The sequence below is a fragment of the Herpailurus yagouaroundi genome, unplaced genomic scaffold (assembly GCF_014898765.1).
Source record: "Herpailurus yagouaroundi ecotype Mexico unplaced genomic scaffold, PumYag 196, whole genome shotgun sequence".
In the NCBI taxonomy this organism is placed as follows: domain Eukaryota; kingdom Metazoa; phylum Chordata; class Mammalia; order Carnivora; family Felidae; genus Herpailurus; species Herpailurus yagouaroundi.
The window spans coordinates 11,790,368-11,815,908 of NW_024412427.1; the positions used below are offsets into that span (position 1 = coordinate 11,790,368).

The following is a 25,541-nucleotide window of genomic DNA, read 5'->3' on the forward strand; positions in this document are numbered from 1 at the left end:
TGGAAAAATCCACGTGCTGGTGAAGTTCCATGGCTGACATCATATAGGGCCTGAGCCTGGAAAAGGCTGGGCGCTCACCTATGGAGGAGCCAAACTGTCCAATCCCTCAGGGTTCATGTAGGCTCCCCAGTTCTCCTGAGGCAGGGAGTGGCAGCCTGGGGAGACAGACAGAGGGATGCACATCAATTGGGCCTTTCCTGTGTGGCACCATGCTAGGCCCAGTCTCATGGAATCCTGAGAACAACTTCATGAAGTGAGATTTATTACCATCCTTTTGCAGAAGGGGCTTCCTGTGGGATCTCAAAGAATGAAGAGGGGTTAGCTGGGGGAAGAAGGAAGCCCTGGAAAGGAATTCCATGAAGAGGGAACAGCATGTGCAAAGGCAGGAAGCAATAAACAGAATAAAAGCAGTTTGGTGTTGCTGAAGCATGAAGTGCCAGCAGGAAGAGAGAAAGGATAAGGCTGGAGAAGTGAGCAGGAGTCAAGTCACACAGTTTGGTAGACCTTGCTGAGTGGGGAAGGGACTGGGAGGCGCTAGCCGGAAGTCAGGAGATGAAGGATGGAGGGATGTGTCATGAAGACAAAGTCAGCAGGAAGGGGAGACTGATTGGATGCCCATGGAGGCTGAGGGGAGGAGAGGACCCAAAGATGAATGGTAGAGTCCAGTCTCCAGGGCTGATGGTGGGGCTGCCTCTGCCTCGGGTACCCATGGGAGACACAGGTCAGCGGAAAGATGCCACACTGCACCTTGGATGCCTGGTTTCATGGTGCTTAGAGGGCGTGAGCCCAGGATGAGAGGGTCTGCCTCAGAAGTGGGTCTGGGCCCAACTCAGAGGCACAGCAGTCAGTTGTCAGTTTCGTGATGACCCCTAAAGCCACAGAGCACAGGGGCTCACCTAGGACAGTGAGGGCAGGAGGCAAATGAGCAGCCATGGACTTCACCTGTCCTAATGTCACACATAATGAAGCCCTGCCAGTTCCAAACGACACAAGTTCAGTTTGGCCTACACAGTGTTGTAAAAAGCTTTGAGCCAATGTTTAAAAATCATGCTCACTTGGGGTGCCTGGGTGGCTCAGGTGGTTAAGCGTCTTGCTCTTGGTTTTGGCTGGGGTCGTGATCTCATGGTGCATGGGTTCGAGCTCCGCTTGAAGCCTGCTTGGGATTCTCTCTCTCTCCATCTCTCTGTCCCTCCTTCACTCCCTCTCTCTTTCTCAAAACCAATAAGTAAAAACTTTAAAAAATGTTACAAATTATGCTCACTTAAAAATACAAATCTCTGGCTTCTCTTGGAAGATCAGAAGATCTGACAACATGGATTAGAGAAGAACTATTGCTAAGAAGTAGCTAAGAAGTGGTTGCCTCTCCGACAGGCACATGCATCCATTTCCCACAGTCCCCACCGCTCCCGACCGTCTCACAAAACCAAGGCTACATAGTTCTGTTGTCAATTATCATTGCACTTGCACTATGTCCCACACCCCTGTCATATAAAGTGTAGTTGCCTAGAGTCAGAGTTGCTGTTTTTCAAGCAAAACAGGAAAGTGTATATCTTTGTGGATGCTAAGACAATTCCCTTGCCTTTAATACGCAAAACAAGTCTGTGTCAAATCTTACCCCAGGTCAGCCCTCTTCTCTCATTCATGATCCACTGGCAATCCCTGATCTAGAGGGACACATGAGACCAAGAGAGAGAGAGAGAGAGAGATCAGACATGGAAAGTGACATAGGATGTGCCAGAGGAGAGACTTTTAAGTACGGAGTGATCAGCAACATTTAAGTTGGCGGTGAGTCAGATAAGGCACGAAGTGTTTGTGACATACGTACGGCCACACACGCACCTGCAGACAAAGAATGCACACAGACGCATGCACATAGACACATGTGTGCATACACACAGGCAGGCACACGGATACATGCTCTCAGGCACAAAGACATGGGTGTCTGCACGAACACAGGCAAACAGGCACATGTGTGTTCACAGAACTGCCCGAATCCGGGCACCCTCCCAGGGATCCATGCTCACACCTAATGAAGCCCTGCCAGTTCCAAACCAGCAACTCGTAACCGAATAAATATGATAAACAGTCCCCCTCCAGATGGCTCTGCGCGCACACCCACTCCTCCCGCTCGGAGGGATGGCACATTCTATGCCGATAAATCCTCCTGTTTGAAAACATTTGCCTTCTTAATTGGCCCGTTTACGGGTAAAATATGTTTCTGGGTAGTGTTCTGCCAGAATGGGGTCGTCAAGATGCCCACTCACCCGGGGCTCAGCCTGGAGACAGGACTCAGGGCTGCTGGCTCCAGAGAGGTCCCGCTTGACCCATCCACAGAGATGAGACCCACTGGGGAAGGATCTCAGTGCTGCCAGGGCAGGCTCCCCCGCTGGCTTTTTCCTCCCTGTGCCTCAATTTTTTTCTCCAGGTACACAGTGCACGCGTCACTGTCTAAGGTCCCTGGAAGAATCCTGCTCACACTCCCTTCTCTCTGACAGCATGCCTGTGAGGTGTGATAAACTAGGATAACCCCTCTAGTGACTTGAATGGTGGCCCCCTAGAAGATCTGTCCCATCCAAATCCCTGGAACTTTTGAAAGTGACCTTATTTAGAAAAAGGATCCTTGCAGATGTAATTAAACTAAAAATGTTTTTTTTAATTTTTTTAATGTTTATTTTTGAGAGAGAGAGAGAGTGCACGAGCAAGCACGGGGGAGGGGCGGAGAGACGAAAACACAGAATCCAAAGCAGCTCCAGGCTCTGTCTGAGTTGTCAGCACAGAGCCCGACATGGGGCTCAAACTCATGGACCACGAGATCATGACTGGAGCTGAAGTCAGATGTTTAACCAACTGAGCCAGCCAGGTGCCCCTAATTTTTTTTTAATGTTCGTTTATTTTTGAGACAGAGAAAGAGACAGACCATGAGTGGGAGAGGGGCAGAGAGAGAGAGGGAGATACAGAATCTGAAGCAGGCCCCAGACTCTCAGTTGTCAGCACAGAGCCTGAGGCGGGGCTTGAACTCAGAAACTGCAAGATCATGACCTGAGCCAAAATCGGAGGCTCAACCAAATGAGCCACTCAGGCGCCCCAAAAACCTTAAGATGATATCATCCTGGATTACCCAGGTGGGCCCTAAATCCAATGGCAAGTGTCCTTATAAGAGACAGGAGAAGACACACACACCGAAGACAATATGAAGGCAGACCACAGGCTGTATTCTACACACCAAGGAATGCCAGGCTTGCTGGCAAATTCCGCAAAGATGCACTCTCCCCAGGAGGCCCTGCTGACATCTTGAGTTTGGACGTCTGGCCCGAAATGTGAGAGAATGAATTTCTATTGTTTCAAGGCACTTCATTTGTGGTAATTTGTTGCAGCAGCCTCAGGAAATTAACATACCCCCTCTTTTATGTGAGGTATGACTGCACAGAGCTGGGACTCAAATTTTCATTTGCTCTTTACTCTGACATTTCAGTTTCCAAAAGGAGACGCCCAGTAGACATGGGGAAACGGAGGCCCAGAAAGGCGCTGGGTGTCATGTGGTGGCAAAGCGAGGACCAGTACCCAGCACGCTCACCCTCCTCACGCTTCACCCCCAGCAGTATCCTCATCAGGAACAGAATGGGCAGACGCACAGCAAAGGACAGCCTGAGGTGCAGCTCCCCCTCAGGATCCCATTCTGAGACCCACTGAGGAAGCACAAGAAAGAGAACCCCTTGGGGGTCCTGTTTTCTTCTCTAAGATGGGCCCAGGGCGCCTGGGTGCCTCAGTCGGTTAGGCCTCTGACTTCAGCTCAGGTCATGATCTCCCAGTTCGTAAGTTCGAGTCCCACATTGGTTAAGCCCCACTTCTCTCCCTCTCTCTCTCTGCCCCTCACCCACTTGCAGCCCCCCCTTAAAATAAATTAAAAATAATAAATAAAACTTAAAAAAATAAAATAAGATGGGCCCAGGATGAGAAAATCATGAAAATCCCTCATAGCCACTTTCCACTGGGCACTCAGGATGTACCAGGTGTCATGGCAACCTGTCCTCCCACGTGCGCACCCCCACCCGGGGAGATGGTGACAACATCCCTTCTCCCACTGCTCAGGTGGGAGAGTGAGGCCTGAGAGACAAAGCCACACACTGGGCCACACAGCTGGTCATCAGCAGAGCTAGGATTTGAATTCAGGTCTGTCTGCTTCAAATGCCACTTCAAATGCTACTTCACAGGTAACAGCAGGGCACCGTCTAGGGGCAGGGGAGCAGCCAGGCCACCAGGAGCAGAGTGAGGCCCTGACTCCTGTTTCCTCTCTCACCCATAAAGAGCTGGTCTGTGACTCAGTGGCCCCAGCATGCCCAGGTCAGAGTGGGTAGACAGCGTGAATCACCCACTGTGTGACCTTGGCCACCTCACTCCCCACTCTGAGCCTCCCTTTTCTCATCTGTAAAATGACGGATATAACAGCCACTTCTAAGGGTTATTGTGAGAACTGATGGAAGTAAAACCCAGAAAGTCGTTGGTAACTTGCTGAGCATCCAGTAAGTGCTTAATAAATGCTGGCTGGCATTAAAGCGAGCTTAGAGGCCAGTGAGAGACAGCATATAGCCTCTGGCCATGGAAGGTCACTTTATGACCAAAGTGAGGCCAGGGTGTCAGGCTGTGGCCCTGCCTGTGTGCTCACCACTAGCATTCCTCCCCAAAGGACACCCGTCCTCTGCTTGTGACTCAGCCCAACTGCTGTTCTGAGAGCTGAGAGGTGCCCGAGAGAGATGTGTGTGGCCAGGGATGGGGAGAAAGCAGAGAAGGGAATGCTAGTAGGGCAGGCTTCCCCCGGTGACACCCAGCCCACCTTTCCTGGAAGTATTCAGTAGGTGCTCAGTAGGCAGCCTCAGTGACATCCTCTGCCCCCCTTACGGGAACATCATCTGGATTTATAACCAGCGTGACTACTAAGGGTTCAGTCCGGCTGATACGAACAGAAACCAGATCATTAACATTAGCCAAGAGGGGATGGTTAAGGTTCAAAGTAGGAAGAAAAGGAAAAGTGGCAAGTTTGTTACCAAATTAGGTCCATTGAAGTCTCCCTATTCTGCAGAGACAATGATCTCGTGGGGTCTGGGATCAGGGCTCTGGGCTCCTATGCAGGCTAAACAACTACTCTTTTTTTTTTTTTTTTTTTAAGATTTTATTTTTTAAGTAATCTTTATACCCAGTGTGGGGCTCCAACTCACAACTCCAAGATCAAGAGTCACATGTTCCACTGACTGAGCCAGCCCGGCGCCCCCAAACAACTACTCTTTTATTATGTAATGAGCTTGCCTATAAGATCTCATTTGACTAAATGATTCTGTTACCAAAAAAAATTTTGAAAAGCCCTGTCCTGATCCAACTATCCTTTTCATCAATTAATTCATTTATTCAACTAGCGAGTATTGAGTCCACTACATGCGGTCACAGGGTGGTGCTGAGCACAGCACTACAACAGCTGCTGCCTTCCTGGAACTTAGGGTTTGGAGGCAGAAACAGACGTTGTACAAGTAATTGTAAAGTCTCTCCAGTGATAGGAGAGCTGGCTAGGCAGGACAGCGATGAGAATACATAACTGAGGAGCCTAGGGTGGGGGAAGCAAGCCAGACAGAAGGGCCTTGTGCTTGCTCTTAAAGACAACAGGCAGGCATGAAGTGACAATGTTGAGCCTGGACATTAAAAGGTCTCCCTGTCTGCTGAGTGGAAAATGGTTTGTAGGGAGTCAGGGAGACCACAGGGAAACCAATGAGGAGGTTGTGACATGCGAGTGTAGCTGATGGCCTGGACCAGAGACAGGGCAAGCTTCATGGGTGTGTGACCTGCATAAGGCCCTCATTCAGAAGGGTCACTTGGTTTATTTTTTATTTTTTTTTAAGTGTATTTATGTATTATTTTGAGAAAGATAGAGAGTGAGTGGAGGAGGGGCAGAGAGAGAGGGAGCCAGAGAATCCCAAGCAGGTTCCACACTGTTAGCCCAGAGCCTGATGGGGGCTCGAACTCACGAGCCACAAGATCATGACCTGAGCTGAAACCAAGAGTCGCTTAACTGACTGAGCCACGCAAGCACCCTGGGCCACTTGGTTTAATACCCTGTTGTCACTGTCTTGAAATTCTTAATAATTTTTGAACAAGGGGCCCATGTTTTCATTTAGCCCTGGCGCCCACAAACTATGTAGCAGGTCCAGACCAAAGCAGGGACAGGATCTTCCTTAAACACTCAAAGTCATAAACAGATCTTTTTCTACTGGTGTGCTGGAGCTGGCATGTACCAGATCTGAGAGCCAATTGTTCAATTTTGAGGAATCATGTTGTCCTGTTGGTATCTTGAAATCGGCCATGGTGTGTGAATTGGCACCATGGAAATCAGGAAACAGTACAAGTCTGGGTCTTTTTTTTCTTGAAGACATTTCCTCATCAGTGTTTCCGAGGGCCAGTCTGAGGCTCACCTTGACAGTGTGTTAAAAATACAGTTTCTGGGTCCCTCTCCCCAGGCCTACTGGGTCCACCGGCTGGGTGATTCTGGGGGCTGCCTGAGGCTGGAGAGTCAGGGCGGGAAGGCCCTACACAATGGAGGGATTGGAAGAAGAAATTGGCAGAGTTGTGGGGGTGGCAGCTCACCAAGGGAGCAGGACAGCATACCGGGGCCTGTGCCCTTGGGGACCCAGCTCCAGGCCAACCACTAAAGTCCCCAGACTGGGACCCACCCTCACCCTTCCCTGTGGGGCTCAAACCCAAGTGGACAGTGTTGCCCTCCCTTGTGGAGGTCTGGAGAGGAGGGGGGGGAAGGGCAGGGACCCCCGACAGAGAGACTTCCCAGAGGACGAGGGAAAAGCCCACACCATCAGCACCTCCCCCTCCAACAGACCCGAGCAGCGTGGGCGTGGGCGCTCAGGAAATAAGGACATCGTTACCATTGTTGTTGTCCTAATGGCCCCACCTCAAGGCTGACCTGTCCCCCTTCTCCTACACCTCTCCTCTAGCCCCCCAGGCCCTGGAAGGAGCTGGAACACACCACACATCCCTCTCCCAGCAGCCGCTCGGCGGGAGGATCCCCGCTGGGCAGGTGGGGGAAATGGTGGGGTGGGGAGGGATTCTAAGCGCACATACCCTTGTCCCCGCCCAGGTTCCCGCCGGCGCTCGCCTCTCGCTCGCTCCAGGGGAGCAGACCACCCGGGAAGAGCCCGTCCTCCTCGGTGCTTCCAGAGGAGCCTAGGGTCTCACTCCCTGGGAGATGGCGCCACCTACAGGCCCCCGAGAGCATTGCTGCGTCGGCCCCTCAAACGCGCGAGGATCTCACACCCCTTAGGCTGGGGCGTGCACACTGGAGCACAGCATCACACGGCTTCCCATTGTCCCCGCACCTGGAAGGAGCCGTGGCAGCGTTTCCCAAGTTTGGAAAATGTCACTTGGAGATTCTGCTTGCACATTTGCCCCCTCAGTCTGACTTAACTCTTCAGTTCCTTCAATGAACATTTATGGGAAACTTATTCTTTCTAGGCTTCAGTTTCCTCATCTGCAGAATGGGTTTGAAGGTGTTGCACTAGAAGAGATTATCTCAAAGGCTAGGTGGGATTCGCAGACTTTTTTTTTATGTTTATTTATTTTTGACAGAGAGAGAGGCAGAGACTGAGCAGGGGAGGGGCAGAGAGACAGGGAGACACAGAATCTGAAGCAGGCTCCAGGCTCCGAGTTGTCAGCACAGAGCCTGATGTGGGGCTCGAACTCACAGACCGCGAGATCGTGACCTGAGCCAAAGTCGGACGCTCAACGACTGAGCCACCCAGGCGCCCCATGGATTCGCAGACTTTAATGAGAAAGAGAATCATGTGGAAGCATGTTTAAAATGCAAGTTCCGGGGCCCCACCCTGCAAGCAATTCTGATCCAGGCAGGAATCTGCATGTTGAATCAATCCTTGGGAAATTCTGATGCAGACGTTCTGTCAACCTCAGGACAAGAACGGGTCTTCAAGGAGGCTGGAAAATCAGGCAGGGACCTGCCAGATCAGGGCTTGAGAGTGGAAGCTGTGATTCTGTCCAGAGGGCAGTAGAAGTCACGGAGCTTTTATAACAGGAGTGACAGCTCTTTAGAAAGATTACTCTGGCTCCAGCTACCAGGAAGGATCGGGACCTGGGGAGGCAAGGTGAGTGGCAGAGAGATCACGGAGTTCACTGCAGAAGTTGCTCAGTTGAGATTTAGGTGCCCTGGACCAGGTGGTGGTGATGGACAGGAAGGAGAAGGGACAGATTTCAAAGGTAAATCCTTTAACTTCCTTGCAATACAGGAAGAAAACACTGACATTTCTGATTATCTGATTTATCCCAGGCTTTTATTTTTTAATTATTATTTAAACATTTTTTTTTAACATTTATTCATTTTTCAGAGACAGAGCATGAGCGAGGGAAGAGCAGAGAGAGGGAGACACAGAATCTGAAACAGGCTTTAAGCTCTGAGCCGTCAGCACAGAGCCAGATGCGGGGCCCAAACTCACGAACCAGGAGATCATGACCTGAGCTGAAGTCGGACATTTAACCGACTCAGCCACCCAGGTGCCCCTAATTATTATTATTTTTTTAATGTTTATTTTTGAGAGAGAGAGTGTGCACACAAGCAGGGGAAAGGCAGAGAGAGAGGGGGACAGAGGATCTGAGATGGGCTCTGCACTAACAGCAGTGAACTGTCCCATGTGGGATTCGAACTTAACAAACCGTGACCTGAGCCAAAGTCAGACGCTCAACCAATTGAGCCACCCAGGCACCCCTTATCTTAGCCTTTTAAAACCTTAAGGTGTTGGGGCACCTGGGTAGCTCAAATGGTTGAGCGTCCAACTCTTGCTCTCCTCTGCTCAGGTCATGATCTCACAGTTAGTGGGATGGACCCTGCATGGGACTCTGCGCTGACAGCACAGAACTCCTGCTTGGGATTTTCTCTCTGCCCCTCCCTCGCTCCCTTTCTCTCTCTATCTCTCTCAAAATAAATAAACTTAAAAAATAAAATTAAACCTTAAGGGGTTCTGTATGTATTATGTATACAATATATTAGTATAGAGGTACACATATATACTATATAAATATACATATTTATATTACATATAATATATCGAGAGAAGGAAAATATATGTACATATATGTATATCTATAGAGAAAGATTGATAGAGAGATAGATAGATGATAGATGTAACATGTACTCAAAAGAATTCTCTGGATGGAGTTTGGAGACCAGATGAGTTAATTCAATTTCTGGCACATGGCCCATGTAAACACTCTCTGTTGGCTATCATGACAGATTATGTCTTCCAAAAATAGGCCCAATGATACCTCCTGTCCTCCAGGGTCTTTTAGAACTAACCATGTTCTCATCAAGAGGTCGAGTCTATTCCCCTCCCCTTGAACCTGGGTGGGTCTGCAACTTATAACGGTAAAATGCAGCGAAGTGCCTCTGCATGCCCTCTAAGGCAAGGTCCTAAAAGTAATGCACCTTCCCAGAAGCTGGTTGGGGCAATCCCTTTTAGAGCCCTGAGCTTGGACTACATTGAGGCTCCCATACTGTGAGGAAACCCAAGTCACATGGAGAGGGCCTGTGCTCCTGCTGACAGTCCCAGAGGAGGTCCCGGCCAATAACCAGCATCAACCACCACATATACCAAAGGACTGAAGAGGTCTCCAGATGATTCCAGCCATTGAAGTAATCGCCAGCCTTCAGGTCTTTGCAGCTGAGGCCCCAGTTATTGAGGAACAGAGACAAGTGGTTTCCACTGGACCCTTTCCAAATTTCTGACCACAGAATCTGTGAGCATAATGAAATAGTTGCTTTTCACAACTAAGTTTCAGAGTGGTTTGTCATGTAACAATAGACAGGTAGAACTGCCATCATTACGTACCATGGTATCTTTGTCCACGCCTTCTGTGAGGGAACCAAGCGTCCCCCGCATAGCCGACCAAGCTGAGGATGGAGAGAAGGAAAGAGGTAGTATTTACCGGTGAGATGCTCTGGAGGAAAATGGGTAGGGCCTCAGGGTGGGAGGGCAAGCCAGGCCCTGAGGGGTCCCACCTTCGAAAGCCTCTAGGAAGGAGCTAGGAGCCTGACTCCACTGCGTGGTTCTGACACCACCACTCCATTCCTGGTCACACTGGATGATTCTAGATCCTGTTGCCTGTGGCCCTTTTGCTCTCAGAGGAAGATTCCTGAGAGCGTTGGCCTCCTCTTTGGACCTGACCATTTGGTCACATTCAGAGTTGGCACCTTCTGAGGGAGACAGGGAGGAGATTCTGTGAACTCCCCGCTCCCACACCACTGTGGCAGGGAAGGAAGGGCTGCAGGGCCTGGGAATAGAGGGGTTTGGATTCTTGTGGCTCTACTGCTCCCCAGTTCTGTGGCCTTGGCCAAGTCACTTCATCCCAGTGAGCTTAGGTTTTATTAGCTGTAAAATAGGGCAATATTTGGCCCTGTCCTGAAATTGTTCTTGGGTGGATAAAATAAGATGAAACAGACTAAACCCTTGTTCTTCGTAAATAACCTCCTTAATATTTGCCATTCTTTTAAGGCTGTTGTTCTTACTGAAAACCAACAAGTCCAGGCAAGTAACATCACTGAGCAAGAGAACACATTTCTGCTCTGAAAGGGGAGACCTTTCCCCTCTTCTCCAGCCCAGAGTTGCCCTGTGCAAATTTGGGCCCGGTTTAGCCAGAGGCTCATGGAAACCTAGCCTGGGATTGGTGCAGAACCTTGGCTGTGAAACCCAAAGCTCTGGGCTTCTATCCCAGCTCTACCTGACTCCTCTGTTGTCTGAGCAAGGCCAGGACACAGCCTAGCAGGAAGGAAGGAAGAAGCTGCTTCTCCAGGACAGGGTACCCAGGGCAGACAGGAAGAGACCTGGGTAGGGAGACAAGGGAGTTGAGTTCATGTCTTAGTTCTGCAGTATTTGCTATGGGATTTGAAGTACCTGGCACCTTTGTTTCCCCACCTATAATTCATTTCATAAACACTTAACTGAAGGTCTACTGATTCTGTTCTTGACCAGTTCAGACCCACACGGAAGACCAGGGTGGCCTCCAGGACTTTGAACATGCCTTTGAAAACTATCCTAACTCCCTGTCTTTCACACCATTTCCCTTGCTGAGTCCTCAGCGCCCCTCAATCTTGGCTAAGGCAGTGCTTCCTCTCACAAGCCCTCCTGGGGCAGATACCCTCTTCTCAATGGGTTTCACTACATTGATTACCCAGCCTGTGGCGGCAATGATGTTGAAGAGGATGATGGCCTGATTTTCCCACCAAACCATGAACTGGCACAAAGATGCCCAAATACAGTTGTGGAATGGCCTTCACAAAACAGAAAATTAATCTGCTTCTTTCTGTCATTGATTAGCAGTGGGACCCAAAGTTTCCCTACAGCCTCAGTTTTCACATCTAGTAAGTGGGACTGGCTCCTAATACCTGTGCTTCCCACCTCTATCTCACAGAGCTCTCTAAACCTTGCTGTGTGCTTTACAGGTCATGACCTCACAGCAGTTATGAGGCAACCTAGTGGGTTGAAGTGTCCCCTGAAATTCATGTCCACCTGGAACCTCACAATGGGACCTTATTTGTTTTGTTTTGTTTACTTTTTATTTTTTGTATTCTGCTGCTTTCAGGCCATTTGATACATTTTTCTTTTTTTTAAATATCATTTACTGTCAAATTGGCTTCCATACAACACCCAGTGCTCACCCCAACTGCCCTCCTCAATGCCCATCACCCACTTTCTCCTCTCCCCCTTCCCCCATCAACCCTCAGTTTGTTCTCTGTATTTAAGAGTCTCTCATGGTTTGCCTCCCTCCCTCTCTGTTTGTAACTATTTTTCCCCCTTCCTTTCCCCCATGGTCTTCTGTTAAGTTTCTCAAGATCCGCATATGAGTGAAAACATATATTTGTCTTTCTCTGACTGACTTATTTCACTTAGCATAATACCTTCCAGTTCCATCTACGTTGCTGCAAATGGCAGGATTTCATTCTTTTTCATTGCCAAGTTATATTCCATTGTGTATATAAACCACATCTTCTTTATCCATTCATCAGTTGATGGACATAATTTGGCTACTGTTGAAAGCCTTGCTATAAACATTGGGGTACATGTTTGGGGTGCCTGGGTGGCTCAGTCGGTTGAGGGTCCGACTTCGGCTCAGGGAATGATCTCGCGGCTCGTGAGTTCGAGCCCCGCATCGGGCTCTGTGCTGACAGCTCAGAACCTGGAGCCTGCTTCAGATTCTGTGTCTCCCCCTCTCTCCGCTCCAACCCATTCTCATTCTGTCTCTCTCTCAAAAATAAACATTTAAAACAAATTTTTTTTAACATTGGGGTACATGTGCCCCTACGCATCAGCAGTCCTGTATCCCTTGTGTAAATTCCTAGTAGTGCTATTGCTGGGTCGTAGGGTAGTTCTATTTTTAATTTTTTGAGGAACCTTCACACTGTTTTCCAGAGCAGCTGCACCAGTTTGCAATACTACCAACAGTGCAAGAGGGTTCCCGTTTCTCCACATCCTCTCCAGCATCTATAGTCTCCTCATTTGTTCATTTTGGCCACTCTGACTGGCGTGAGGTGGTATCTGAGTGTGGTTTTGATTTGTATTTCCCTGAGGATGAGCATCGTTTCATGTGTCTGTTGGTGATCTGGATGTCTTCTTTGGAAAAGTGTCCATTCATGTCTTCTGCCCATTTCTTCACTGGATTATTTGTTTTTTCGGGTGTGGAGTTTGGTGAGTTCTTTATAGATTTTGGATACTAGCCCTTTATCTGATATGTCATTTGCAAATATCTTTTCTGTCAGCTGCCTTTTAGTTTTGTTGATTGTTTCTTCTGCAGTGCAGGGAACTTATTTGTAAAAGACAAAAGATTTATACGATCTGCAGAGAAACCAGAGTATTACAATGGGAACTTATTTGGAAATAGGGTCTGCGCAGATGTAATTCAAGTAAGGATCAAGATGAGATCATATTGAATTAGGGGGGACCTAACAATGATGAGTGTCCTATAAGAGATAGAAAAGGATACACAGAAACATGCAGAAGAAAGCCATGGACTTCAGACCTCCTAAACTGCGAGAGAATAGATTTCTATTGTTTTAAGGCAGCTGGTTTGTGGTCATTTGTTAAGGCAGCACTAGAAGACCAAAACAGACAGGTGTGTTATTACCTGCACATTACAGATGAGGAAACAGGCTAAGGCAATGAAGTCACCTCCCTAGGCCCACAGAATCCTTGTGCTACAGAGGCAGAATCTGAACCTTATATGCCAGACCCCAGAGCCCTGTGCCCTTGGCATCTACGTCTCGGCCTGCTGCTGCCCACACACCAGCCCACTGTCTAGTCTGCGCTTGATAGACACAGGACTGTACCCGTGGTAACTGCTGTTTCTGAAATTGCCACACTCGGGGAGCCTGGATGACTCAGTTGGTTAAGCACCTGACTCTTGATTTTGACTCGTTCATCGTGAGTTAGAGCCCCAAGTCAGGATTCTCTCTGTCCCTCCTCCACTCGTGCACACTTTCCCTCTCTCTCTCTCTCAAAAGTAAACAAATAAACTTTCAAATTGCCACCCTCACTTCACTGAGGGAAATGCAAGGCAGCCTAAAAAGCTTCTTCTCTACTGCTCCTCTTGTCCCGAAACTATTGCCTGAGCAACTCATTTTTTTTCTTTCTCTCCCCTCCCCTCCTTCCTATCTGCCCTCCTTCCTCCCTCCTTCCCCTGCCTCATTTCTAAGTTTATTTATTGAGAGAGAGAGAGAGAGAGAGAGAGAGAGAGAGTCTGTGTGAGCATGCACACAAGCAGGGCAGGGACAGAGAGAGAGGGAGAAAATGAGAATCCCAAGCAGTCTCCGCGCTGTCAGCACAGAGCTTGAGGCCTGAGCTGAGTCAGGACACTTAACCAACTGAGCCACCCAGGCGTCCCCCTGCCTGATTTTTGAGGGTTGTGTAGATCCCTCAATCTCATGCTCAAGATCTCAGTCAAGGGGCGCCTGGGTGGCGCAGTCGGTTAAGCGTCCGACTTCAGCCAGGTCACGATCTTGCGGTCCGTGAGTTCGAGCCCTGCGTCAGGCTCTGGGCTGATGGCTCGGAGACTGGAGCCTGTTTCCGATTCTGTGTCTCCCTCTCTCTCTGCCCCTCCCCCGTTCATGCTCTGTCTCTCTCTGTTCCAATAAATAAACGTTGGAAAAAAAAATTAAAAAAAAAAAAAAAAAAGATCTCAGTCGAGCCCCAACCTATCCCTCCAGTTCTACCTCTTCTCAAGCAAGCCCTTCCTCCAGTCAAATCCTCCTGAGGCAGCCCTCACTTCACTGCCTTCTTGTTTCCCCCCATAAGGTTCCCTTGATCTAGAATGCCCCATCCATCACAGGCACACATAAAAAATCCACTCCTGGGACACCTGGGTGGCTCAGTCAGTTAAGCATCCTGATTCAGCTCAGGTCACTGAATCCCACGGTTTGCGGGATTGTGGGATCAAGCCCTGTGTTGGGCTCTGTACTGACAGCACAGAGCCCACTTGGGAGTCTCTCTCCCCCTCTCTGCTCCTCACCCATGTGTGCAGGCACTCTCTCTCTCTCTCTCTTAAAGTAAATTTAAAAAATTTACTCCTTCTTCAAGCCCAAGCTCAATTTCCACCTCCTCCTGGCACACCCAGTCAATAGCACATTCCCCTCTGACCATACACATGCTTTCACGCAAACATCCTTGAGGCCTGATCTGTGCCAAGCAGATCTAGGGGCCAGGAAATGTGATGACTTCACTGTCTGGTAAGAGAGTGGGGAATCCTAACAAGAGGAGGAAGTGGGAAGCAGAGGATGAAGCAGCAAATGCCTGCGGGAACGAGGAAAGCTGTGCCCAGGAAAGGAAGGCCAAGGGACCAGAGCCCATGTAAAGGCTGGGAAGCAGAGAGCACATACTCTAGGAGACAGAAAATTCTGCATAACAATATGGGGAAGTCATGGGGAGACGTGAAAATGGGGGCCAGGTCACAGAAAGTTCATGTGAACCGTTCTGATGTCTTGATCCCGTCCACCCTACATCAGAATCACCCAAGGAGTTTGTTAAAATGTAAATTCTTGGATCCCTACCCAGATCAGGGATGGGGCCCAATACACTTGAATTTTTCACAAGCTCTCTGGGTAATTCCAATACACAGAAGAGGAGAGAGTAGAGGTAGATTGAAGGGTTTGAAAGGTATACATCATGATCTGATTTGCTTTTTAGAAGAAATTGATGGTGCTAATCTCACATCTGCCTTTTGGTGTCTACCTGTGTGGTAGATACTTGGTGCCACCTAATTCAGCAACCACCCCTCCTTCTTTCTTCCTAACAGAGAATAATGGGCTCACAGAAGGAGGCTCCACCCCCAGCCCAACGGGAGGATCCGGATTGGACCCTTTTGTCCAGTCCCAGATTCCTTTTATACACTTTCCCAGACTCCTTTAGACCATGCAACAGTTGTGGCTCAGGAGATAGAAGGATAGTTTGTGTGGAGTCATCTGGGAAAGGTTTGCCTCCTGTTAACATGGGCAGACGCAAAAGAAAATCTGGCTAGTGCTGATCCTCCTTCTAGATCCTGAGTGTGTGATGAAAGGCCATCTAATGATCAAGAGGTAGCAAGCCCAATAAGGAAAAGCTAATGTATGGAGGGTGGCAGAGCAGAAGGATACAACGATCCTGGCTCTTGAGGACATGGTTGAGGCACTGCCTCCAACCCAGACTCCCCCAGTGCCCTTCCACCCAACCCTCCACCAACCCAAGACTTCTTGTCCTGAGACTACTAGAATCCAGCTCTCTTGAGGGCAGCGACTTTGTCTGTTGCATGCACTCTCCCTGCCTTGAACAGTGCCTGGCACACAGTAGGTGCTCACTAAGTATTTGTTGAGTAAGTTTTGAATGGTAAGTAGATGACTTTAAGGTTTACACCAGTCATCTGAGTCATCTGTTAGCTTGTAGCCAATGAATCCTGACATAGTAGGACTGAGAACCTCCTGAGAGCAGGAGAGACTAAGCATGACTGAACACTACCCCACAGGCCTGCCACAGCCCACATCTAAGAGGAATAAGCAGCTCTTTCTCAGAGGAGCTCCAAACACTGTCCTGGACCTGGGTTCAGGCCTGCCAGAGCTGGATGGTTGGGTCTGTGAGTTCCCCTCATCCAGACCTGGGGTCAGAAGCCCCTGAGGCAACTAATGAGAAGCTTAAGAATATCCACTCTGGATTTCCCACACCAAAGGACATCCAGGAGCTACACCAACTGCAGGGTGAGAAGGTGGAAGCTGGCAGCAAGTGTTGCCACTAGATTCTTCCTGAAGTGGAAAGAAAGAACTTCTGAGAATAGCCAGACCCACCCTCCATACAAGTCATGAATTTTCAAGCCACTGTGGTCAAGTCTCAATCCTAAGTGTGGCAGCCAGGGAAGATGAGAAATGAGGAGGCAGGCACAGGGCATCAGCAACTTCACAAATAGGACCTCTGATGATCTAGTCCCGGCCCCCTTGTTTCACAGACGGGAAAATGAGATCCAGGGAAGTGGGCAACTTGCCCCACCGTACCCAGTGAGCAATGGCAGTGTTTGTGAACTCAGGTTGATTTTAATCTTAAGAGGTTTAGGGACGGGCATTAGAGTAGGGATCCTCTCAAATTCTGCCAATTGGCATTCAGAATTAAGAACAAATATGCATAGGTCCAATTTTTTTTAAGTTTATTTATTTTTGAGAAAGAGAGAGAGCGAGAGGGGGAGGGGCAGAGGAAGAGGGAGAAAGAGAATCCCAAGCAGGCTCTGCACTGTCAGCATGAAGCCCGATGTGGGGTTCAAACTCATGAGCTGTGAGATCACGACCTGAGCCAAAATCAAGAGCCAGATGCTTAACCGACTGAGGCACCCAGACGCCCCAGGTCCACTTTTCTGAAGGAGAAGGTCCACAGTGTTTGTCAGATTCTCTAGAGGGTATAAGACTAAAGAAAGGTAGAGAGAATGGAAGAGGCCAGGCCAGGGTCACATGGTGAGTCACTGCAAACCTGAGACTACCACTTGTGTCCTAGATTCTTAGTCACTGCCCTACACTTTCTCTCCATGGGAAAGGCCATTTTCTTCAGTGCACCAATGTACCAGATTGGTTCAATAAACCAATGCACCAGGTAGGACTAGTCAGTGGGAAGACCATGGTTTCCAAAAGGTAGAGGCTCTGCTGTCCTGCTGGCATTGCTCATGGACACTAACAGAGAAGAACTAGGAAAGAACATGGAACTACACGAGAACCATTCACTCCTGAGCTGTGCCCAGACGATCCCTGAGCAAGATGAAGGCCACGGATCCATGGCATCCAGAACGTAAATGCATTTCCAGTAAGACGTACTCTGTTCTTTGGTTCCGATTGTTGATGCATGTCATACTCAAGTCTTGTATATGCTTCCACAGGCTCCACTGGATACCGTGCTAGCCTTGAAAGAGTCAACTCCCAAAGCAAATGACAGATTGATTGAACACAACAGCAAAGTATGAAAATTAATTGAGATATTTAATAGACAGTGCAAACCATAATTTCATCTGAATATAAATGTATGCACATGTTTCCAATGAGTTATCTATCAGTTATCACAAACAGCAACAAGGACCTTAGAGCTATGTTAGAAAAATGTATATAGCTGGAATTTAACTCTACAATCTCACTTGCTCTCAAGAACACCATTCATTTCAAATCAGTGTCACAAACTCCAAAAAACCAGGGGAGTACGAGTGAGGGGTGGGCAGAGTGGTAAACACAGGGGCCAGTATACAGGTGATGGACAGAAATACAGCTCTCAAGGAACCCAAATCAGATGCATTATTACAGCTAAGGACAAGGAAAAGCCTATGGCTTTAAAAAACGACTCTTCTGCCAGTACCATACAAGTCTCACAGAGATGTGCGACGAGTCAACTGACTTAAAAGGACAGAGGCTACATTTTCAGATCATTTCAACTGCACACGGTCGACCCTTTCCATTGAGGTTCAGCAGTGGAGTTAGCGTAGTCCAGAAGCTCAATGTTGGATTTGCAAATACAGTTTATTTTACAGAAATTCAACATTATAAACAGCAGGCACCTCCCACCCACCCCCCGCCCCCCACCCCCCTCCCCATCCCGCTGGGTGCAGACCATGCTATGCAGAGAGTGAGCAGTGATGTGGCCCTACTGCTTTGGAGGGAGATTCAGGAGCGATGGAACCTGCCTGCACCATGTCCTGCCTGCCCCACACACGCACATGCCTGCCCGCTGCACAGGCCACCAGAGTCTGTCTGGGCCCAGCCCGCATTGGACCAGTTAAATGGATCCAGCCCAGTTCTCCAATTCCTTCATGTCGTCCTCTTCTTCTTCCTTCTTCTTGGCTGTGTAAAGAGAGAAAGGGCTACTTAGAAGCTGGTTACAGTGCTCTCAACACATTCTGGCTGGGTGCCAGGGCTGTGCCACATCATGTCTACAAAAACAGCCCTGCCCTCACACCCAGCCTTGTGGCCAAGCTATCAGCAGACTGTTTCTCTGTGCCTGAAAGCTGCAGCATAAAACTCCTGATAACAGGCATACCAGCTCCCAGCACCTCCCCTCCACCAGCACTGAGGCCAGGCAAAACAAGAAGGATTCTACACTGAGAGTCTGTCAGAATTCAGGTGAGGCTTCCATCCAGAGCATTCAAGGAAGAACCCCAGAGGAGATCTAATCCTTGCCAACACTCCCCCTCCATATTAAGTGGCCTGAACCACCTCTCCACACCCACTAGTGCCCCTTAAACAGTGTGTGGATGTGGACCCCCTTTGCCTAAACCCACCACAGGCTGCTGACTCAACTTGAGGGACCATTTCTTCTCTGTATGTGGGAGGGTAAGAGGACAACAGCCTGGTTACACTGCTCCCTGGGTTCTCCCTCCATGACAAATCAAACTGCTATATCTTTTCTAGAAGTCTGGTGTGGAATACTTCTACCAAGGGTGAAAAATGGAGGGGGGGGGGGGGAAGAAGGAGCAGGCAGAAGGAAACGAAGGTTTTATAGAACCAGGTCTCTAAAAAAAGCCAAAGAAGTTTCCTTCCCACAGTGGCTGCCTCTGAGGCCCTAAGTTTTTATAGGTGTGCACAGAACAGGCTATTAGACGGAGTAAGAGCTGTCCTGGAATTAAACTCTCACATCTTCTTCCAGTGCCTAGAGCTTTGTCTTGTTTGGTGACATAGGAAAAATCATTCTGGAATAATAGTTCTCAACTGGGGGTGACCCCCCACATACTCTGCAGGAGACATATGGCAGTATGGAGACATTTCTGGTTGTCACACCTTGGAGAGGACAGAGCCCAGGGGTGCTGCATAAACATCCACAGTGCATAAAACAACCCCCTTCCCCCAACCCAAAGAATTACCTGACTGTGTTAATAGTGCCAAGGTTAAAAAGCCCTGTTCTGGAGAAAAACTAGGAAAACACAGGTGACGTTGTCTCTATGGCCGTCAGAACAGATTTTATGTGGTTCTCAATCCTGGGCAAACTCAGGACCCAAACTGACACCACCACATGGCATCAGGGATACGTCATGACTGGGTAAGAAGTACTCACTGGGTTTTGATGGTAAGGTTATAGAGGGAACATTTGGTAGAGGGACTGTTTCGGGTCCACTGATTTCCAGCAAATTCTTGTCTAGCTCCTCCTGTTCTAGTTCTTCTAATTCTGCCATGAGCTCATCCTGGTAAAAGGAAACACAAGAGTAAGAGAAATGTCCCTGGGAATCCTAGCCCCTGCAGCAGTACCTCTTTCCTGATGGCTCAGGGGACACACACCCCTTCGAAGAAGGTCAGAAGAGAAATGAACTCCAGGTCCACACTCTGTTATTCAAACCCTAAACATGGTTCCACTGGTGAAACTAAAACACCAGCAAGCAGTTATGGAGTCTATATCCAGGGTCCTGCACTAGCTGTCAGCATTTTGAGAGAAGGGATTATACACTTGATCTTAGCCAAAAGGCCGAGAAGCGATTCAGAGAAGGGATTATGTATTTGCATTCCTATTTCTTTATCTCAGAACTGGGCACACTCCATGAATGTTCAGGAATACTTGCTGAATTGAAATTGACTTGACTAGTCCATCAAATTTTAGTCTGATAACATGAAAACCCTGGTGCTGGGAGCCACAGGTGAAAGCCAAAGGCTGTACGGTCAGCTACACCGCGGGAATCAGCATGAAGAGGTCCAGTGGAGAGGACCTCACCTTCAGTGGCCTCAAATCTAACACAGAACGAAATACCTTCAACAGGGCCTGTTATTGGATTTTAGAAAGCTAAGAGACCCAAGATCCCAATTGCTACAGCAGAAACCAGCAGGTGGCCGAGTTCCAGATGGATCCCTCAGGGGTCAGATATAAATGCTCCTTCCTTGGCTTCATCTTTATCTCAAATCAGAGTTGCCTGAGGGCAAATCCTGTACCAGGGAATGGTCACCTCAGTTGCCACAGCTCTGAGCCTAGGGTCCACCACGAAAGGTGTAAGATAATTATTTACTGAAACCAATTACTGACCTGAAGCCTGCTGAAGAGTCCCTATGAAGGTTCCTCTACTCAACCTAAACTTCTACACCAAAGAGTGAAAGCATCTCTAAAAATCCAGAATTAGGGAGAGTTAATACCATGCCCTGTTTATGTCCAAGTCTCTGGAGGGATGAGAACTGGTGATTTCCAAACCACATACACCCTACTGGAGAGCCTTCAACAGCACATCAAAAGGTGGCTTGGGTGTCATTTGTGGAACTTGTGAGAACTGCATGAAACCACTCACCTCATCAAACTCTTCTCCAAATCCTACAGGTTTTGAAATAGCTGTTGAAATCTCCTCTGCAAGTTCTTGCTGGTCAGCAATATCCTGCATTAACTCATCAACTTTATCGATGTCCCTTCAAACGAGATGGACAGACGTAACATTAGACATTCAGTCTGTGTGAAGAGGGCCTACGAGGCAGGAAGAGAAACCCCACTGAACACAATCTGCTTCCTAGCGCTACCCTCTATACCCACTATAATTATTCCCTGTGAGGAATTACTTTTTTGTCTTTATTGTCTTCCTCCCCCTTTTAAAACAGAGAAGCACAGAATCAAGAGGATGGAAGTATTCTTAGACATCATCTACTCCCAACACCCTAAGGAAATAAGGCTTAGCAAAGTTAGATGCCACATTCACGATCTCTCATGTAAGCTAGTAATAAACATGTCAAATGAGACTACAGGACTTTAACTCCTGGGCCAGTAAGCTCTTCTTCAAGCTCAAGGGCAACTCTAACACCACACAGGGGGAGATAAAATCACAAATCATAAAATATAGCTGTGCCACTTGACAGTTCCTCCCCATCTACTCAAATCCACTTATGAGCCTCCACCAGGCTCCAAAAGAAAGGCAAACATATAGAATTATTTTCTATATACTATCAATCTTATAAACAATCAATATAATAAACACACACATATTTCAAAGTATGCATAGTGGTTCACTGAGACGTGCTCTCTGCTGGGCATCTTGGAGAATGTAGAAATTTTTTTTAATGTTTTATTTATTTTTGAGAGAGAGACAGAGCATGAGTTGGGGAGGGGCAGAGAGAGAGGAAGACACAGAATCCAAAGTAGGCTCCAGGCTCTGAGCTGTCAGCACAGAGCCTGATGTGGGGCTTGAACTCACAAACCGTGAGATCATGACCTGAGCCAAAGCCAGACGCTTAACTGACTGAGCCACCCAGGTGCCCCAATACTTCACTTATTTAAAGGCTACTTTTCCTGCAACCCCACATTTCTAGAGCAGAGATCAGTAGACTTTTTCCATAAAGGACCAAAGAGCAAGTATCTCAGAATTTGTGGGCCATACAAACTCTGTCACAAACCTGCTGTCTACCACAAAAGCAGCCAAATAGACAGTATGTAACTTAATGGGCACAACTGTGTTCCAATAAAACTTTATTTACTAAAATAGGTGGCAGGCCCATAGGAGGCATCTTGCCAAACCCTGTTCTAGAACATGGCTAAGTACCCCAAGGAAGTAAAAAAGGGCTTCAAGTACCCAAATATATGATCCAAGTCCAAGCATTGCAACAAATGCAGAATTTTGCTCATGGGAGAGGCTCTCGTTTGGAGTCTAGTGTTACTCTGGCCTTTAATTACAACTATAACAAGGGTGGCTATCTAGTTTCTTAGGCCACTGTATGTGAGAAGTAGCCACATAAGGGAAGGATTGCTGAGGTCAAGAACGTCATTTTTACAGATATATTTTTTAAAGTAATCTCTAGACCTAACATGGGGCTCAAGCTCACAACCCAGAGATCAAGAGTTGCATGCTCTACTGAGCCAGTCAGGCGCCCCAAGAACATTGTTAATATGACAGCCAAAGACAGAGCAAGGGGGGAGCCAGAAAATTCCATCAAAAGCAGATGTAAAAACAGAGAGATCCAAAGTCCTCAGAAGCACCAATCTTTTCAGGATCCCTACAGCATCAGGAAAAAGACCTGGACAGTGATTCTAATCCCAGTTCTATCCAAGCTCACATATAACCCGGGGCAAATCACTTCCCCTCTCTGGGACACAGCTTCCCCCTTGATAATCAGAGGCCTGGGCAAGAGGACTTTCTAAGGACCTTTCCAGCAAGAAACTCTGCTCATCACAGTTAACTCTGAATTACTCAGAAATACAGTTTCATTCCATGTGATCTGCTTCTATAGGCAACAAGATACAGGATCCATTTTAGGAGTTCCAAAAAAGAATGCAAATTAATACAAATTCAGATGTTTGAATGGGTAAGTCAAGGGGTTGCCTAAGGCCTTGTCCTGGGATTGAGGCATTCCAGGGCCAGCACTGCCCTGCCACACGGTGCCCACCCCACCAGTGGGTGACCACGTACATGTTGTCGTGCGCAGCCTTCATGGCCTTGGCAGCATAGCCCATGTTCTTGAGCACCTCCGTGTTGGTATTGGCGTTCTCCAGGGCCTCTCGCTGAAACTCAATGGTTGATAGTGTGCCGTCGATCTGCGCCAGCTGCTTTTCGTACCTCTTCTTGCGCTTCAGTGCCTGGAGGGCAGCTGCATGGGGGGAGAAAATAGGGTTTCAGAGAGCCCAGATCAGAATATCTTCGAGTTCACTTGAGTCTTCTCCCTAATTATAGTAGATGCACCTCAGTTGCTGCTTTCACTATAACACAGGGTTAATAATCTCTTCTATGCAAAGAGCACATTCAATTTTCTAAAAAAACTATACAAAATTCACATACTTCAAAATGCAGCAAAGCACACAAGCAAAAGTTCACACTGTGTAACCACACCCCCACAAATCAAAGAATGGAGAGGCACCCAGATGGAGGCTGCGTTTTGAGGCCATACTGCCTTAGGTTCAAACCCCAGCTCACAGACTTAGGTGAGCTACTGTGCCTCCCTGATAGGTTCACTGTGAGGAGTAAATGAGATAATATATGTAAACACCTAGCGCAACATTAAACAGAGCGGACACCCAGAAAACAGCACCTCTGATTATTATAAAGCAGCTTTTAAAGTATCATTTTATGCTAACTAAATTATAAAAACAATAAATAATTACTATACTAAATACTGGATCAGTTGGGGTTAAAATGCTCTCTCACGCATAGCTGACAACTGTAAATTGATACACTGCTTCTGAAAAGCAACATGGCAACATACAGCAATAGCCATAATGATGTTCCTGCCCTATGACCCAGTAGGGGTCTGGAATACATTCTGGAATTGTATTCAACAAAAGCAAAAATCCTCATGCCTAAAGATGGTTACTATAGCATTCTCTATCACAGAAAACAAAACAAACTAAAATAAAAAGACAGAACTCCCTATCAGGGACAAATCTAGAGTCTGACCATTTGGTCAAGTCAATGTCATCATCTGTCTATGCCTCCTGGCATGTCTATGCTTCTGTCTACGCATCTGTCTATGCTTCCTGGATCACTGGTTCCTGGATCCAGTCAGGGTAAGCAATTTGACCAGGTGCATTTGCGGCAGAGCAAGAGCCAAAAGCACATCTCCCTACTCTCAACCCGGGTTTTGTTCTCCTTACTGTCTCCCCGCTTTCCACCAGAAAGTATCTTTAGTATACATCTTAGATGGTTATCAAAGCCAGAAAGAAGGCTCACCACAGACTTAAACATAAGAAATGGGCTGGGTCCGGGAAGCTGCCCAGCCCTACCTTGGCCTGGACAGCGCTAGCCTTAGACACATACGGACACACATATTATGCACCCACACACACACTCCCCATGTCCCTGAGTTCCAGACCACAGCCATCTCTGGTGGGCTCTCAGAGACATGCAACTGCCCTCCCTACAGGGCTGTGGTTTCTCCACATGTCACATGAATAGGTTCCATGCTCCTTTCACTCATGCTCCCTGTTAGCCTAGGATTACATCCTTAAAACCATTTGCCAAGGGAAAATGGCCTTGGCCTGCACATAAGCAGTCCATACTTCCTCTAAAAGCAGCAAACAAAACCACCAGGAAAATTCCTCCAGCCAAAGCATAAAGCAGGCTAATGAAAAATGGCAAAAAATCTGAAGAACAATGAAATGTGCCTACTTAAAAGCTGACAAATGGGGCGCCTGGGTGGCTCAGTCGTTTAAACGTCTGACTTCAGCTCAGGTCATGATCTCACGGTTCATGAGTTTGAGCCCTGTGTCGGGGTCTGTGCTGACAGCTCAGAGCCTGGAGCCTGCTTTGGATTCGGTGTCTCCCTCTCTCTCTGCCCCTCCCCCATGTGCGTGCCCTCCCTCTCAAAAATAAACATTAAAAAAAAAAGAATGCTGACAAGCCATTCAACCTATTTCCCTTGATTCCTGTGTGAATGGCCTATGACTTCAAGTCATACCCAGGTGTCCCCAAGACTCCTCTGAATGAACCCCTTCAGCTGCTAATACTAAGTCATACATGCTATAAAAGTACCTCACAAAACGGCAACTTTTTTTTTTTTAACGTTTATTTATTTTTTTGGGACAGAGAGAGACAGAGCATGAACGGGGGAGGGGCAGAGAGAGAGGGAGACACAGAATCAGAAACAGGGTCCAGGCTCTGAGCCATCAGCCCAGAGCCCGACGCGGGGCTCGAACTCATGGAGCGCGAGATCGTGACCTGGCTGAAGTCGGACGCTTAACCGACTGCGCCACCCAGGCGCCCCAAACGGCAACTCTTTAAGGTAGAAATGACCACCCTCTGGGGCACCTGGGTGGCTCAGTGGATTGAGCGTCCAACTTTGGCTCAGGGCTCAGTTTTTGAGTTCAAGCTCCACGTCAGGCTCTGCGCTGAGCCGTCAGCACAGAGTCTGGAGCCTGTTTCAGATTCTGTCTCCCCTTCTCTCTATCCCTCCCATGCTCATGCTCTGTCTCTCTCTGTTTCTCAATAATAAATAAACGTTTAAAAAAAAAAAAAAAAAAGACCACCCTTTTTAGCCGACGAGGAAACTAAGGTTCAAACTCAGGTTACCTGGTAGTAAGTGACATAAGAGATTAAGTCAAGTGCGGAACTCCAAAGTCCATGCT

The 25,541-nt window shown here is 48.0% G+C and overlaps 1 protein-coding gene across 1 annotated transcript in view; it reads right to left on the reverse strand.

Annotated features, from left to right (window-relative positions):
- Window positions 1-17,506: 17,506 nt before the first annotated feature.
- CHMP4B (charged multivesicular body protein 4B) overlaps window positions 17,507-25,541 on the reverse strand; it is a 53,693-nt gene continuing 45,658 nt past the window's right edge. Inside the window, exons 2-5 of the mRNA XM_040447303.1 lie at window positions 22,894-23,071; window positions 20,794-20,908; window positions 19,584-19,710; window positions 17,507-18,376 (exon numbers count right to left, since the gene is read on the reverse strand). Of these exons, the coding sequence (XP_040303237.1) occupies window positions 18,312-18,376; window positions 19,584-19,710; window positions 20,794-20,908; window positions 22,894-23,071 (485 nt within the window). The 3' untranslated portion in view covers window positions 17,507-18,311. The remainder of the gene's footprint in view (window positions 18,377-19,583; window positions 19,711-20,793; window positions 20,909-22,893; window positions 23,072-25,541) is intronic.